The sequence below is a fragment of the Hipposideros armiger genome, unplaced genomic scaffold, assembly GCF_001890085.2.
Source record: "Hipposideros armiger isolate ML-2016 unplaced genomic scaffold, ASM189008v1 scaffold_206, whole genome shotgun sequence".
Classification (NCBI taxonomy): Eukaryota; Metazoa; Chordata; class Mammalia; order Chiroptera; family Hipposideridae; genus Hipposideros; species Hipposideros armiger.
Window position 1 is genome coordinate 1,655,592 of NW_017731556.1, and position 16,328 is coordinate 1,671,919.

The window sequence follows — 16,328 nt, forward strand, 5'->3', positions numbered from 1 at the left end:
TTTTTTAGTACAGTACAAGAATAACCCACATAAATATGTAAAACTACTTAATAATAACATATGAGTTGGTTTTGTATTGTTAATTTAAAAAGAATTACCACAAACTTAGTAGCTTAAAACTCTTATTGCATAATAGTTCTGGAGGTTAGAAGTCCTAACATGAAGGTGTCAATAGGGTAGAATTCCTTTTGAGAATCTATTTCCTTGTCTTTTTGAGCTTCTAGAGTCTATCCACATTCTTTGTCTTGCGGCCCATCCTTGTGTCACTCCAACCTCTGCTATGTTTGCCACATTCCCCCCTCATTGTGACCTTCCTGCCTCCCTCTTAGAAGGACCCTTGTAATTATGTTGGGTGTTTTGTGTAATCCAGCATGCCCCCCACATCTCAAAATCCTTAACTTCATTATACCTAAAGTCCTTTTGCTGTGATAGGTAACATAGTCTAATTAGGATGTGGACATCTGTGTGTGTGTGTGTGTGGGGGGGTGGCGAGTTCCACTACCATACCATATTAACTAAAATAAGCAAGAACTAGTATGTTCTCCTGCATCCATGAAGTGTTAAACCCTAACAGTTCATTTCTGATCGTGACATCCTATCTGTCTACTGCCCTCATTTCCTTGATACACCTATTTTCCAACCTTGTTGAGGCTGCCAGTTTCTGGGCTATGTTGTTATGACCCAGGGTTGATCCTCTGACTTTGTTTCCTCCTCAGTTCCAACTAGACCCCATGATTCATCTTTCCAAACATCTTTGGTACTCACTGTCTTGTCCTTTTGTGGTACCTACTCTTTTAAACCAAAACTTCAATTTCTTTACTTTGCCTGGTCTATGGAAGTCTCTTGGAGGAAATCTCTAAAAGGTCCTTGTTATCACCAAGGTAAATTCATGATCTTCAGCCTCTCTGGGCCATTAGTGCTACTAAGAAAAGCTTCTATGTGTTCATAGTCTATGCTGCCCTCAGAGTATACTGCAAGCTCCAACCTATCATGTGTTCTCTCGCTCTCGCCAGACAATTCTTTAAGGGAAAAATATCAGCCATGAAAAAGAAGTCCATGAACTTTGTCCTTTATCCTGCAAACTCACTTCCAAGGACACTTGTCCCTCACTCCTTCTTTCCTGGGACTGTGGGAGGTGGTCCCTCTTAAGGCTAAGCCAGAATAGTCACCAACCAAGAATATTTACATTTGATTCATATTACCCTCATAGCTTTTGTTCTATAGGTATAAATCCTGTTTTTGAAGTAGTATTCTGGAATTGCTATCTCTACTTCTTTACCATCCACTAATGTCCATAACTCCTCAATTCTCTCACTTCTAGATTCTGTCCCTACAATTTCACTGAAATAGCCCTTGACATACATACAGAAAAAAATCCAAAGTCCGGTTTATCATCAAACTCCATCCCAGCCTAGTTCTCCTCCAGGTTTTTTATTAAAGGGAATGGTGCTTAAACACATCTGAGATGGTTTTCTCTCAATTACACCACACTATACATTAGACCTGCAGATTCAAGTTCTTACAGGCTCAGATATTCATTTATATTTTCTTACATTTTCTTTATACCTTTTTGAAACATTTCACTATTTTATCTATCTGAAAGTGTATGTATGGTGTGTGTGTGTGGTTTAAGGGAGCAATCTAGCTTTATCTTCTTTAGCAAATAGTTATTCATTTGTTGCAGCACCACTCATTCAATCATTAATTATGCCCTTACTGATCTGAAATGCCATCTTTATTATTTACTAAATTTATGTATGTACTAGGGTCTGTTTCTGGGTTTGTTTTCTATTTTATTGATTTTTCTCTGTATTCTTGAGCCATATAACACTATTTTAATTATTGCATTTTTATAATGTTTTAAAAGCACAGGCATGCTTTAATTACTTGCCCTCTTTGAGATTTTTAAGTTGTTTTTAGTTGTCCTCTTCACGGTTTTTAGTTGTTTGTTGTTTTTCTTGTGTTAAATTAAAAAAAATTGCTCTGGAATGTATTTATACAGCACTTATAAATTATTTGGAGGAAGAAATGACATCTTTAAGAATAAAATCTTTTCTAGAAGTTAGTATATCTTTTTATTTATCTTTAAAAAAAGTAACTCGGGAGAAAAATATACATTATTTGGTCATGAAAAATTATTTTATTATAGTATTAGATTTATGTTGCTAGTATCTTATCTATGATAAATGAAATTTAGTATATTAAGCCTGAAAATAACTTGAGAAGTTTTTCATTGTTCTGCATCTTTGGTACAATTTCATGTTAAGTGTTCATCTATTAATTTGCATTAGTTACTTGTTAATTTCCTTGTTCCAGAAGTTGAGCTAGAAGCACCTTCCCCCCTGAGATTGTGGATGGTGGACTGGTCTTTACACATGTGCACAGAGAAGAGGGCAAAGCATGTACATCGTTCTGAGAACTGATTGGGGAAAGTGGACGGTTCTTAGCCAAAGGGAGAAATTGCTGGTAATGTTTTTCTCACCACCTGGTGATTATAGAAAAATAGGTGGAATCATCCTGATGCATTCTACTCCAGGGTAAGCCAAGTTTCTGTGATGGGTCAGTGGGTGCAATGACACCGCCTGGGTGGATAGGTGAGTCTTAGTGCATCCCACATACCTGGAGAGGCAGCCCTGGGTGTCCTGCAGGAAGTGTGGCTAGGCTTCCAGGCTGCGATTCCCAAAGCAAAAATGACTCACCACGAGAAAACCAAACCAAACCCCAAACCTCATCACATAATTGTATTTTGAGCAGAAGTAAGTTATAAATCCCATCTGCTATGCTGTAAACTGAATTAGCTTTATATCTAAAGCCCACAGGCATTTTAAGGTGGCCAAAGTTAGAGAGTGTTAATTGCTGGAGGGGAGGGGTAGTCATAGGGTTCCAGAGGGATCGTCCCGGGGACTCCTTAAAAATATTTTGCTCCTTAAGGTTTCCCCTTCTGAGACTCATCTGGAAGAACAGTTTCCTTTTAAATGGTGGTTTTGTAAGTTTTTTTTTTTAAACCACATTTAGTTTTTTCCCCATTAATGACAGCAATTCTATAGTTACATAACACTTTTTTTAAACATAAAGCTTTTTCTCTCCAAGTTAAAATATAACTTATTGAATGCTAGATCTAATATTCCAAAACACCTCAGAACAATAATGATAGCAATGTCATGGACATCTTATTTATGACCTTAAGAGGAAATGCCTTTGGTTTTTGAGATGACTATTCCTTCTCATGATATGGGATATTTTTATATCACTAATGGTAATATCAGAAATAAGTGTTAACATTTTTCAAATGCCTTAGAGCAATTCTGGAGAGAAAAATGATTTTTTCTTTTGTGCATTACTGAGACAATGTTTTAAATAAAAATCCTAGTATTAAGCCATCCTTGAATTTTTAGAATAAATCTTATTTAGTTTTGAAAACTTATTTGTGTAGTGTTGGATTTATGTTGCTAGTATTTTAGTTAAAGCAAGTGAAAAATTTTTTCTTTGCTATGTTGACTTTGTTTTGCGGGTTATATTAGTTTTGAAAAATAATTCGGGAAGTGTTTCATCATTCAGTAATTTTGGAATGATTTAAATAACATGAGAACTGTTACTTGCAAGTTTTCAAGAACTTGCTCATAAAACACTGGACCCAACTTCTCTTTTGGAGATAGTTAACTGGACATTAATAAAATATCTTCCATGAATATCAGTTCATTATGGCTTTCTAATTCTTACTTCATTTTTCCTTGAAAATTGCACATTTCACTGGTTTCTAAGCATTCGTTGCCATAGAGCTATACATTTTTACAGTTAAAATTTTGATTCACATCTGTGCTTTTATGTTTCTCTTTCTCTTTTTATTTTCAGTTAACACATCAGTATTTTGCATATTTTAATGTTATTTGTGTAGATGAGATACTGTATCTAATTAACGCCACTGTTATTTTTCTGTTACCTTACATCATTTCTGCTCTTATTTTTATTAGTTCCTTCCTCATATTTCACTAAGATTTACTTTTCATGTGTTTTCTACTACATATTTTGCATTGATATTATTTAAAAATAATTATGGTCAAACATTTCGTAAATTAGCTTTTTTTCAAAAAAAAATCATTCTTTTTGGATTTATCAAAAAGGTACACATTTTTAAAATCAGCTAATTATAAGAACCAGGTTCAATAAACCCACTTTCAATAGGTAATAGAAACAAAGTAAGAAAGGAGATACCTGTGTTATTAGGATTTGGGATGTACCATGCAGACAGCAGACTAGGGGTTGCTTGTCTTTATTAAAGTTATAGTTTGCATTTAGGAAAAAGTTTCACAAGATTAACTCATGAGATCCAAAAACATTCAGGGTTTTGACTAACTTGATGGACTTATTACTAACATTGTCTGTTTGAGGCAACTGTGACATTATTCCATCATATCTCCTGCAGCCTTCCACTGTGGCCCAGGGTCACTGTCCCAGCCACCTGTAGGGCAAATACCGGGGTGCCTTGCTCCATATCTGCCCCTTTGATTTTCACCAATGTATCAATAAGAACACAATAGAATTTTATTCTTAATGGTATTACAATTGCACAAATTAAAATCCAATGACCAATTTTAGTTTGAAAAACTAGAAGAGGAAAAAAGAAGAGATGTTATTATCAACCATGAATTTGGAAAGAGTTCTTTCAAACACAATGAGGGCGAGTTATTTTAGAAACCACTGGATTCTATTCTTATATATATTTCTCTCTAAAAGGTGTCCTCTGCGGCTGGGAGGTGGAGGCGCACTTGGCCGCTTTCTTTGAAGCTTCCTCTCCTGCACTGCCAACGCCTGGGGGGAGCGAGTCTTCAATGGCGGCTCCATCCAGCTCTTCCACGTAGACTTAAATCTCATTCCAATTTAGGCTTCTCTTTCTCTTCTTCCATACCTAAAATACAGGCAAAGGACTTTATTTGAACATCAGATAAAATTATGAGCAGCTTTGCCAAGCAGCTTAAAAAACCTCTCTTCCCTCTACCCTTATCCACCCTCCTGTACACCCCTGTCTCCAGCTAAGAAGGAAAATCATTTACAGGTTTCTCCAGACACTTCCTCAGTGACCTCTCTCCCCACCCTTTCGCCCCAAATCGGGACATAACATCTCTGGGACACACCCAGTTCTTCCAGCTTCTGAGAGTGAGGGACTCAAGTTAGTTCTTGACTCATTCAGTTTGCACAGAAACCCCAACCAGACTGCTTTGGAACCAGCTTCTAGCGATAGGAGGTGTGCAGCTGATGTGCCTCAAACCTCATTTGTTTTTATTTTAGTCCTGTCCCTTCCCAAGCCAAGGGCTCTGGATTTTCACAAGTCAAGAAATCTTTTTCTCAAAGCTCATAGAGAGTTCCTAGCCCCAAGAACTGTTTATTTCCATCCCCGAGTGTACTCAAAGTCAAGTTCTCCTTCACCTCAGCCCAGTCCCGGCGGAACTATTTTTCTTTCTGAGAGACTCATCTTCACCAGGCCTGTGAGACCTCAGTCTGTTGTCTGCAGTGAATAGTTAGTTAATCATGTTTCATTTTCCTGGAGATGAAAATGTTCAAGTCATTCGCATGAATTCAAGTTACACCTGGCAAATGCTCCCCACTTCTTTTTTCTTGTGCTTCTAGCTGAAGACTTTTCTTCTGACGTCAATTCTCAGAGGCCTTTTTGGTGGAACAGAAGAAACCCCCCCCCACACACAAATATTGCTTTGAAGGTTTTAGTTGGTATTCTTTTTATAAGTTGCAAGCTGTCTGAGGACCGGGCCTTCTTTTGTTCTGGATTGTATCCCTAGCTCCTAACACAGTGTCTGTCTCATAGTAGGAGCTCAGCTTTGACTGAATCAATTTAATAAACAATGAACATAGAGGAAGCCTGAGCAGGCTGGACGAGTGGGAAAGCAGTAGACCAAAATGTGGAAATTTGCAACATAAAAAATCGTACAGCCTAACCTCAGAGGGTCATCATGACAGGGCTTCCATGAGGAGGGGCATCCCCTCCCCCCAGCTCCTAGTCTGTGTTTTGTGGGGTCAGGGTGGTGGCAGTGGAATGTGGGTAACATGCTCTGAACAGGTGTCCTCAGACATTCTTTTCGGTTTGGTTTTCATGACTAAGGAACTGGCAGGGATATGGAACACTTTTTCCAAAGTACTTCTCAGAAATCATATTAAGGAAAACTTCAAGTTGAGGAGGCAGGACATGTGAAGCGAGGAGGGGCAGGACTGAGGGGGAGAAGGCAGGCGAAGCCTCAGTTGTTGGGTAACCAAGGCAAAGGCAGAAAAACACAACACGGGTTCCGCTCAGACAGCACACGTGACTTGGGTCCCAACTTCATCCCGTGTTCATCCCTGTGGAGAAGCTTTCGGGAGCTAACTGCTTGCTTTTCTTTTTAAAGTCTGTTTCCTCCCAAGCGTTCTCCTGCAGATGGGTTGACTTGGCAGCAGGAGTGGAATCTTCAAAAGCCGGGGTGGAGAACAGGGGGCGTTCACTGACCCAGACAGGGAAAATGGCTCCCCACCTACTTTCGTTTGGCAGCTTGGAGGGAGAGGGAAAAAATTAGACAGCTGTAAATAATATTTGGAAGAACGAGAGGTGTAATTTCCACACGAAGAGCAGAAAGAAACCTGTCACAAAGCTGAGGCAGGAAGCACTTTCAGAAACACAGAGCAGAAACAAGAACTGACTGACCCCTCCGAGAGAGGCCGTCACCTGTGAATTCCCCCTGGCCAGGAAGAGGCTCACCCAGAGGGCAGTGCCGGGTCACTGCAGGCCTGGGTGGGCCTGCGTGTGACACGAGCTGGATGGGCAGCTCGTGGGGAGAAGGTGGGGGCTTCTAGCACATAGGCCTGGTTCCGACTCCTTTCTCCATCTCCCTGCTTTCTTTGCCCTCACCTCAACCTTTTACTTTTGGACGCTTTCATTTCTGGTTGTATGAAGTTTGACTTTAATAAGACTGGTCACCCCAGTCCACACACTGCAATTGGAATGAATTCTTAGCTAAAGTACAGAAATAGTTCAACTGTTATAGGTTGAATTGTGCCCTCCCACACTAAATCATATGTTGAAATCCTAACCCCAGGACCTCTGAAAGCAAAGAAGTCCAAGGAGGTGGCTGGACAACTGTTTGCTAAAGAGATTAGGCATGTGACTTGTGGATCCAGTGAACCATCTCAGCAGATGCCAGGAAAGGCTTGTGGGGGACCCTCTGATGATTTGGACCCCCATGGATTACAGGGGAAGCCAATAAGGGTATTGAGAATTTTGCTCAGAACACTGTCCCGATAACCTGAAAGGGACAGGATGAAATGAAGGAAGAGTGACTGCAAAGGCACTTTAGAGATTGGCTCCTTCTAGGTTCTAGAGGGTGGGGGGCTGCTGCCCAGGGCCAAGGCCAAGGGGGCCTCAGCCCCCTCCTGGGGAGTCCTGAGGACAGAACATTCAGCCAAAGAAGATTATTCTCAAGCCTTAAAATCTACTGGAATTCGCCCTGCTAGCTTTCAGACTTGGTTGGGAATCGTGACCCCTTTTTACCCTCTGATTTCTTTCTTTTGGAAAGGGAATGTATATGAGACTGTCCAACCATTGTGTTTTGGAAGCAGACAGCTGTCTGTCTGGTTCTGCAGATCCACAACTGGAGAGCAAGTTGGCTTCAGGATGAATCACACTCCCAGCTTTACCCATGTGTGATTTAGATGATATTTAAGGTGAGATTTTGGATTTAAGAGGAAAGAGTTTGGGGGCTGTTGGAATATATGATGCATGAATGAAGGACATGAATTTTGGGGGGGGCAGAAGGCAGAATATTATGGGCTAAATTGTGTCTCCGTAAACCTAACTCCCAATACCTCAGAATGTGACTGTATTTGGAGACTGGCTCTTTACCAAGTCAAAGTGAAGTCATCAGGGAGGGCCCTAATTGAATATGACTGATGTCCTCATATCAATGAGAAATTTGGAGACAGCCTCACATGGAAGTGAGGATGTTCTGTGAACAGGAAGATGGCCATCCACAAGCTATGGAGCGAGGCCTGGCACAGAACCTCCCTCACAGCCCTCAGAAGGAACCAACCTTGAATTTGGACTTCCAGCCTCTAGACCTGTGCCATATTACATTTGTATTGTTAAAGCCACCCAGTTGGTGGCACTTCGTTGTAGCAGCCCTAGCAAACCAGTACAGCATCCACAAAGCCACCCGGAGTTACTTTCTTTTAAAAAGAGCAATGCCTAACTATTAATTTAGCCTATTTTAGAGACTTTTAAAATTTTTTTTATTTTTTATAGTTCATATCAGGCATGCCTATTTTGTTATTTTATAAGCTACGTCCATGGTTCTAAGTGAAGTTTCTGAACTCCCATGCCTGGCTTTCCAATGGTGACATTCTGATGGTCCACTGGAAATGACACATGATTGAACATCAGTCAGAAGGTGTTGGCTCTGCAACTGCCTGTTTTGGTGGGTGACTTAAAATTTCTTGGCCTCCACTGCCTCTTTGCAGAAAGAAAGGGTTGGCTGAGATGATTTCTAATCTCCTTTTCAGTTCTAAGATTCTGTAATAATGGGATTTTATCTTGTAGTTGAGGCCAACATAACATAACCAAATGGAGGAAGGTGAGCCATTAAAAATCACTATAAATACAAGGAAGGGGCTCAAAGGTGGTGTGCTTCTTGGGGGATTTTATTTAGGGTATAGTAAATGTACTCAGGATGGTAATACTGTACTTGATTGTATTCAATTCATTCTGACAACAGCAACACGCACGCGCACACACACGCACGCACGCACACACACATGCACACATGTGTGCACACATGTCACACACTACTTTTAATCAGCAGTTTCAAATTCAAGAACCAGGAAGCAAATGTGACTGAGATGAAGTCTAGGGAACATCCGAGCACCATCTGAAGAGGGCAATGGAAACTCGGTTCCAATTCATTGTGGCGAGAAGAAAACAGTGGGCTCAGATCTTCAGTTGCCAGATCTTCAAATATTTGATAAGATAAAACATTCTGGCCTTTATGTGAATCTCCCAATTTTAAAACGTTGGTTCCAAAACCAAAGTCTCACTGTGTGGGCCTAACAAAACTTTTTGGCTGGTAAAATTTGGAGGAGGCCATCAATTTGGGATCCCTTTCATATATGAAAAAGACGACCAATTGACATAAAACATCTGCTTCTGTGAAATTAACGAGATGGTCCCATGTCGATAAAATGAATCCTTATACTGGACATGAGTTACAAAATATCAGTCAAGCTTAACTCATGTTGCTTAAGAGAATGGCACAGAGTAAATTGAGCAGATCATTTAAAAAACCTTAGTTTCATGATTCATTTTTAATTTTTCATTGAAAGCTGCTGAAAAGCAGTATTCTATTAATCTAGATTGGATGTTTTCCTCTCCTGGTTTTCAGGGCATCTTCTCTTAGAAATAGTAGAACAATGGCCAAAGGACTGTTGGAATCAAGTTAATCGAGGGAAAACACGCAGTCATAAATACTTCCTGAATGACATTCATTGGACATTTTAGCTTAAATTTGAAATATGGTATTTCTCCCAAGAAGCTGAGAAAGTTTACATTTTGTTCTCAATACATTTTTGAAAGTTAACTAAGTACTTTTAGAAGTTCATTAGCGAGAAACATGACTAATCCTATTGAACAGAGAGGAAAATGATTGAAAGGTTAATTTCTGGTCGCTCAAGCTTTTGGCCCGAACTGAATAAAACCTTTTGACACTTTTCCTAATAGACCACTTATTAAAATCAAGCCAGCTGCTGAGAAAAGAAACCCTCAAATTCCTCTGGGCCATTTATCGTTGGCTAACACTTGGACACATACCATCTTAGAAGATTCACACACACACAGGGTCCAATTCAATAACCATGCGATGACCGTGCTTTATTTGTCTAATTAGATCAAGTTCCTGGCATAGTGTCTGGCACACAGTACAGTACTCAGTGTTTGTGGAGCATAGATCATTTCCTGGTGACGTCGAGAATGTTGTGATTGTACCAGAGGAGATGTCCAGAGCGCTCTAACATCCCCAAACCATCTTGCCTTTGGATGCATTTTCATGCAGGACTCAACTCACTACATATCTGTGCTGTTGCTTTTTCCACCTTCCCATTTTTATGTTATCTTACATATACTCTGGACAGGTTTTGCACAGCTTGGGTAAGATTACGTGCCTTGCCAAGATGGAGGCTCTGCCATAAACAGAAACAAAAGAAACATCAAGTCATAAGTTAAGATGTGAGTTTTTGCAGCAATGAAGTATTATCTGTCACCGTATCTCTCTGCCACCTTCAGCCCTTGAATATGACAGTCATTGGTGAATCACAGTGGCCAGAGGCCTTCGGTGCTGCTTATTGTTCTAGCAGAAGGACCGTGAGACCTCTCTGAGGCTGCTCCACCCATGCAAAAGGCCACATGAAAAGTGGAGATTTGGGTGTCTTCTAATGGGAATGGTTACATTTAATAATTTATTTAATTGGGGGTCCCTTTAGCTAAGGCAGTATTTTGTTATTCAGAGTGAACTCCCTAATCTTTTTCTGTTAATTCTACATGTCTACATTTCTCCCTATAAAATTTTATAGACATTTTCTTAAAGTTCATAAAATTTTACAAAAATTTTCTTTTCGCTTAGATTTGCATGTTTTTGTTGTTAATAAGACAAAGGGAGTAATAAACCTTTCAGATAACTGCCAGCAGCTTTTAAATTGCTATTGTTGTTATAAAAATGTAATTCTTGGGCCGGTCGAGTGGTGCGATGGTTGAGGGCTGGCTTGGGATGCCAGAGGGCCCCGGTTCGGATCCCACATATGAGGGCCAGTGACGCTGCCCTCCGCAGCTAAGATGCTGAACAATAGCTCGACCTGGAGCTGGGCTGCTGTGGGTCGCCGGCAGCGGCGTAGGCTGCAGCCCCTGTGACAGTGGGTTGCCATGGACTACCGTGTGTGGCCAGCAGCCAGTGTGAGCGGCCAGCAGCCACCGTGAGCGGCCGTCCAGAAAGCTGGCGACTGATCTGCCTCGCCCGGGAAGAGCGCAATGATGGTGCCAACTTGGGCCAGTGAAGCGACGTCCTCCACAAGTAGACTGAAGAACAAGGCAACAGCAACTTGTCTGTTCCCCTTCCCCCAATTCCCCAATAAAAAAAATCTTTAAAAAAAAATGTAATTCTTCATAAGCAATCCTGGGCTACAGCAGAATTCTCCTTCAGTCTCTGTGCACCCTCTTCTAGGTAGTCATTCTCTTGTTTGATGCTCCCCTAAACAATACTCACTTTTCTGTGTGTCCCAGATATAGCTGTTCAGAACTTCTCCCAGCAGGTACAAAAAGTTCATTAAGATGGTTGTGGACCCAAAGAAGATGATTCTGGCCCCCGGGCCAATGTGTTCCAGGAACGGGTACACCCACATCCCGGTGATGTGATGCACCCAACACACCCTGCAATGGAATGGAAAGGGGACAAAGACAGGAGTGACTCTCACGTGAGATTTCCAAGCTGCTCATGTTACAAATATGGACCCTCTGCTCCAGCCACCCTCCAGCACTGCCAGTCACAGGTTGGTTTCTGACACTCAGGACCTACCAGAAACTTTGTTTTCTTTTACTTTTGATAATGAAATAATTTCAGACTCACAGTATAGTTGCAAATATAGTATAGAGAGCTCCAGTCTGCCTTCTGTTCCACTTCCCTGCATCTTGTATAACATTATTAACATCTTGTTAACATATTGTATAACCATTATTAAAATGAAGCGGTTAACATTGGTACGATACTACTGGCTGAACTACAGACTTCCTGTGTTGTTGCGAATGTCCCACGTTGTATTTAGTGGCCACGTCTCCTTGGTCTCCTCCAATTTGGCAGTTCCTCAATTTCTCCCTGTCTTTCTTGACACTTGAAGAGTTCTGGTCAGGTATTTGAAACTGTTGTTTTTCTAAATACTGTTATACAATCTTCTTAATCTCTTCTTTACATAACGAAACAATGTAGCATTAGGCAACCACATTATAATAAAACCTAGGTAAGTATGTGCCAGGAATCTTGCCACACTGCCTTCCATCTAGATCCCAATATGTAGTCTATATGCTGACAGAGCCATCCTGTTACCTCACTGATGCCTGGATTCCCACAACCTGATCTTTGGAACTCGTATGTTTCTTTCTTTTTCTATTTTTCATACTATGTATTCGTAATTATTCCATTTGTGTTCTGGAGCTGTTTTTAGGCTCAGTGGGGATACAACATAATTAATCTCCACTGTTTTCAAAAGTTTAGTAGAATATTTGCTCCATTGGTTTCTGACACAACTGCTAAGAGCTATTTTCCAAAACATTCTTGGGTTCAATACTTTATTAACTATTGTCAATTTTTTAAGACTGAATAAAACATAAATAACTTTATTGCACAGGAATAACAATTACTTTTTATACTTCTGTGTTTTGGGGTCATTTTACGTATCATCCATGGCTTCACTCCTCTTTAAGCAGTTTATCTCTGTATGTATTACATGTATCTACCTCAGGCAAGAAACCTGGGAGTCTTTTAGAGCTTGCAGTCTCAATGAGGGCGATAGCACTATCCCCTCAAGGAGGTGGAAATTGATTCCAGGAGGCTGGTGAAGAAATCCTGCTCTTTTTATGTATAAAACACAGACACATATATATACAGAACATAAAAAGATTCATAGTATATTTGTGGTATTAACATTTCATGGGCCCAGCAATTCCACTCCTAGATATATATCCAAAATAACTGAAAGCAGGGACACAGACAGATACTTGTACACCAATGTTCATAGCAACATGATTCAAAATAGTCAAAAGGACGAAACCACCCAAGTGTCCATCAACAGATGAGTGGATGAACAAAATGTTGTATATACATCCAATGAAATAGTATTCAGCCATAAAAAGGAATGAAATTTTGATATATGCTGCAACATGGATGGACCTTGAAAACATGATGCTAAGTGAAATACGCCAGACACAGAAGGGCAAATATTGTATACTTCCATTTAAATGAGATACTAGAATAGGTAGATTCATAGAGACAGAAAGTACAATAGAGGTTACCAGGACCTAAGCAGGAGTGGGGGAAGGGGAGTTACCGTATAATGGGTTCAGAGTTTATGCTGGGGATAATGACAATGTTTTGGGTATAGATAGCGGTGATGGTTAGGTACATCACATTGTGAAGGTATTGGATGACACTGAATTGTACATTTACAAATGGTTAAAATGATGAATATTATGTCATGTATATTTTACCACAATAAAACATTTTCATGGGGTGGAGATCAGGGAAAAAAAATACCTACAAGGGTTCCTGGGTGGGGGTCAGTAATAAAAGAAAGGTCACTAATAAAAGGTGGAGAAACGCTGCTTGAGCAGGAAGAGGTGGTCATTAGTTCCAGCCAGGTCAGCTTGAATAGCTGCCCAAACTAAAATATCTTACCGGAGGAGGAAGCCAGGCTAGTCTACATTTTTTTTTAAAGGCTGAAGTATTTGTGAGAATCAGCAGAAATTACATTGTTAGAACTACCCTATGGGATTCTGATGCATAATATTGTTTGTTTGTAAATTAGAGGCAATTTTACCTTCCTAATTTTTTTTTTTTACTTTTAAAAGGTTAATCTTAACTGGTGCAAGAAGGTGTTGTGTGCCCATCACACAGCTTATTAATTTTCATTGAGATAATATACAATATCCAAAAAATGTAATACCATAAATCTACAATTGATTTTACAAAATCAACTTATAAAATTATAATGTGACTCACTGTAAAACTGTTTCCTCAATTAGGCAAATTAGGAGCAATTCAAATTTTGAATGCTAGTTATATAGTTTTTATACCTGCTCCTGGCATTCTACTTGCTTCCGGGAGAATGAAACTTACATTTGCAGCTTTTGGTAATGTCTCTAATGCCAGGCTTCTACTCCTCAGACATTGCTTGCAATGTACTTTCGGTGTGTATGGAATCATTCTAGAATACTGAAGAGGTATACGAGCCATAACCACATCCCATCTATCTGTGGATGATTCCAAAATTTATATCTCCATCCTTGACCTCTCCCTGAACTCCAGAGTTCTATACCCAGTTGCCCACTGCCTATTTCGACTTGGAGCATCTCCAACCTAACATTTCCATGACATCACCATCATCCTGCATCCTAATTCCTGCACGTCTCTCCCCTCCCGCCATCATCCAATAGCAAACATATGTCTCCCATATCTTGCACACTTGTCAAATCAGTGATTACTACATCACTTCAGCTGTAGCTTGGGGCAGGAAATGTGGTTACTTTTGACTTTTTTTTCCCTCACATTCCACATCCGATCCATCCTTAGAACCTACTGACTCTACTTTCCAAATATACTCAACATATCTACTTCTCACCATTGCTTCCACTACCATCTGGGTTCATGCCATCCTACCTCTCACCGGAACCATTGCCATAGCGTCCTGTCTCTTTTACCTTTGCTACAGTCTGTTCTATAGCCTATTCCCATTGGAGCAGCCAGACTGACCTGGATTAAGTGCAAGGCAGGTCATGCCACTATTTTTGCTCAAAGCTCTTGCTTTTCCTTGCCCTTGGAGTAAAAGCCACAATCCCTAAATGGTTCTTCAAGGCCCTACCAAAGCTTGCTGGCCACTTTTCTGATGTTTTTCCTCCTGTTCTCCCCTCACTCACTCCACTCCAGCCACACAGAGTCCTGGTCTTCCTTGAGCACACTAAGCATTCCTGTGGGTTTCCATGCCTGGGCATCACTCCTTACTCCTGTCTGCCCCATGTACCCCCAGTGTTCCCGTGTCCTTCAGTTTTCACTCAATTAGGTCTTGCCAGGCCACTGTATTTAAAAATTGCAACCCTAATCCTGAAACTCTATTCTCCACCCCTTTATTTTTCTCCCAGCTACTTAATACACTACATTATTTTTACTTATCTGTTTATTGTCTGTCCCATGAGCACAGGCATTTTCCTCTGTTATGCTCACTGGTAGGCCTGTGGCCCTTGGGGCAATGCCTGGCACACAGAATGCCCTCAATAATTATTAGTTGAATTAATAACTGACTAAAGGAACAGCAAAACCCCCATCTGTTTATTGAGTCTTTTCTCTGTGACTGACACTTTGCCAGTAACTTTAAATCTCAAAAAAACCTTTCAAAAATCTCCGTGCCCTTTGTTGGCAAACCGTTCCTGGACAGAGCCAGAGAGGAAGTATTCTCAGTTTTGGAGGCCATGTGGTCTTTGTCACGAGTCTCAGCTCTGCCTTTGTAGCACAAAAGCAGCCACAGACAATATGTAAACAAGTGAGAGTGGTTATGTTTCAATAAAACTTTATTTGTGGACACCGAAATTTGAATTGCACAGAATTTTCACATGTGATGAAATATTCACCTTCTTTGATTTTTTTCAATCATTTAAAAGTGTAAAAACCATTCTTAGCTTATGGGCCACAGAAGAAAAAAAAACAAAGTAAGCAGCAGGCGGTGGGCTGGATCTGGCCCATTGGCTGCGCCCTTGTTCACGTAGTTCTTTGTCTTTCACAAAGCACCGCAGCCCATCATGTCATCTCGTCTACTCAGAAACCCTAGAGATGGCATGTCATTCTCATTTTGCTCAGGTGAAAATCAGGGTTTACAGATTATGTCAGAACTGACAATGGGAATGTAAAAATCTCATGCACAACTGACATCTTTTCTGCCGCACGGACTTGCTTCTCTAAATGATGCATTTAACACTGCCTCCAAGGAGGCAGTGAGGGCTTTCTTTTTTGAAAAGTTTTCTGGACTTAGTAGGTCATCCAATCATTTCAGATACAGAAGTCCTGTGAAGTGGGGTTTTACCCGGATTGGTGAATGATGCATCCACTTGTCCTAACAGGTTGTGCTTCACCATTTGTTTCCTTGATGTAATCAGGGCTCAGTTTTCTGCACAAAAATGACTCATGGCCTTGCTCATGTATTTGTGCCAGAGTTCTCAGTTTGTGGTTGACTTTCAATTTCCATTTCATTCCAAGGCCTTCGTGTCTTAATGCCCAAATAGCTTCTGCTTAAGGTAATGATACCAATTTTAATTTTAGCCTAAAAAATTGATAACCATGATGTGTGTGTGTGTGTGTGTGTGTGTGTGTCTCCACGTGCACGTGTACATGTGTGCATACATATATATGGATACTATACTATCATAAGACTTCTGGGGTGGTCTATTTTGTTAAAAGTACTTCCAATTTCATTCACTTTAATAAGCAAATAAATATGACATTTGTTAATGCCCCATCTAAATACTGCGCTACACACTAGGAATGCAGAATAAATGA

The 16,328-nt window shown here is 40.4% G+C and overlaps 1 protein-coding gene across 1 annotated transcript in view; it reads right to left on the reverse strand.

Annotated features, from left to right (window-relative positions):
* Positions 1-4,254: 4,254 nt before the first annotated feature.
* The window catches only part of AIG1 (androgen induced 1), a 182,925-nt gene continuing 170,851 nt past the window's right edge, over positions 4,255-16,328 (reverse strand). The window contains exons 5-6 of the mRNA XM_019653745.1: positions 11,280-11,443; positions 4,255-4,906 (exon numbers count right to left, since the gene is read on the reverse strand). Coding sequence (XP_019509290.1) covers positions 4,869-4,906; positions 11,280-11,443 — 202 coding nt within the window. The 3' untranslated portion in view covers positions 4,255-4,868. The remainder of the gene's footprint in view (positions 4,907-11,279; positions 11,444-16,328) is intronic.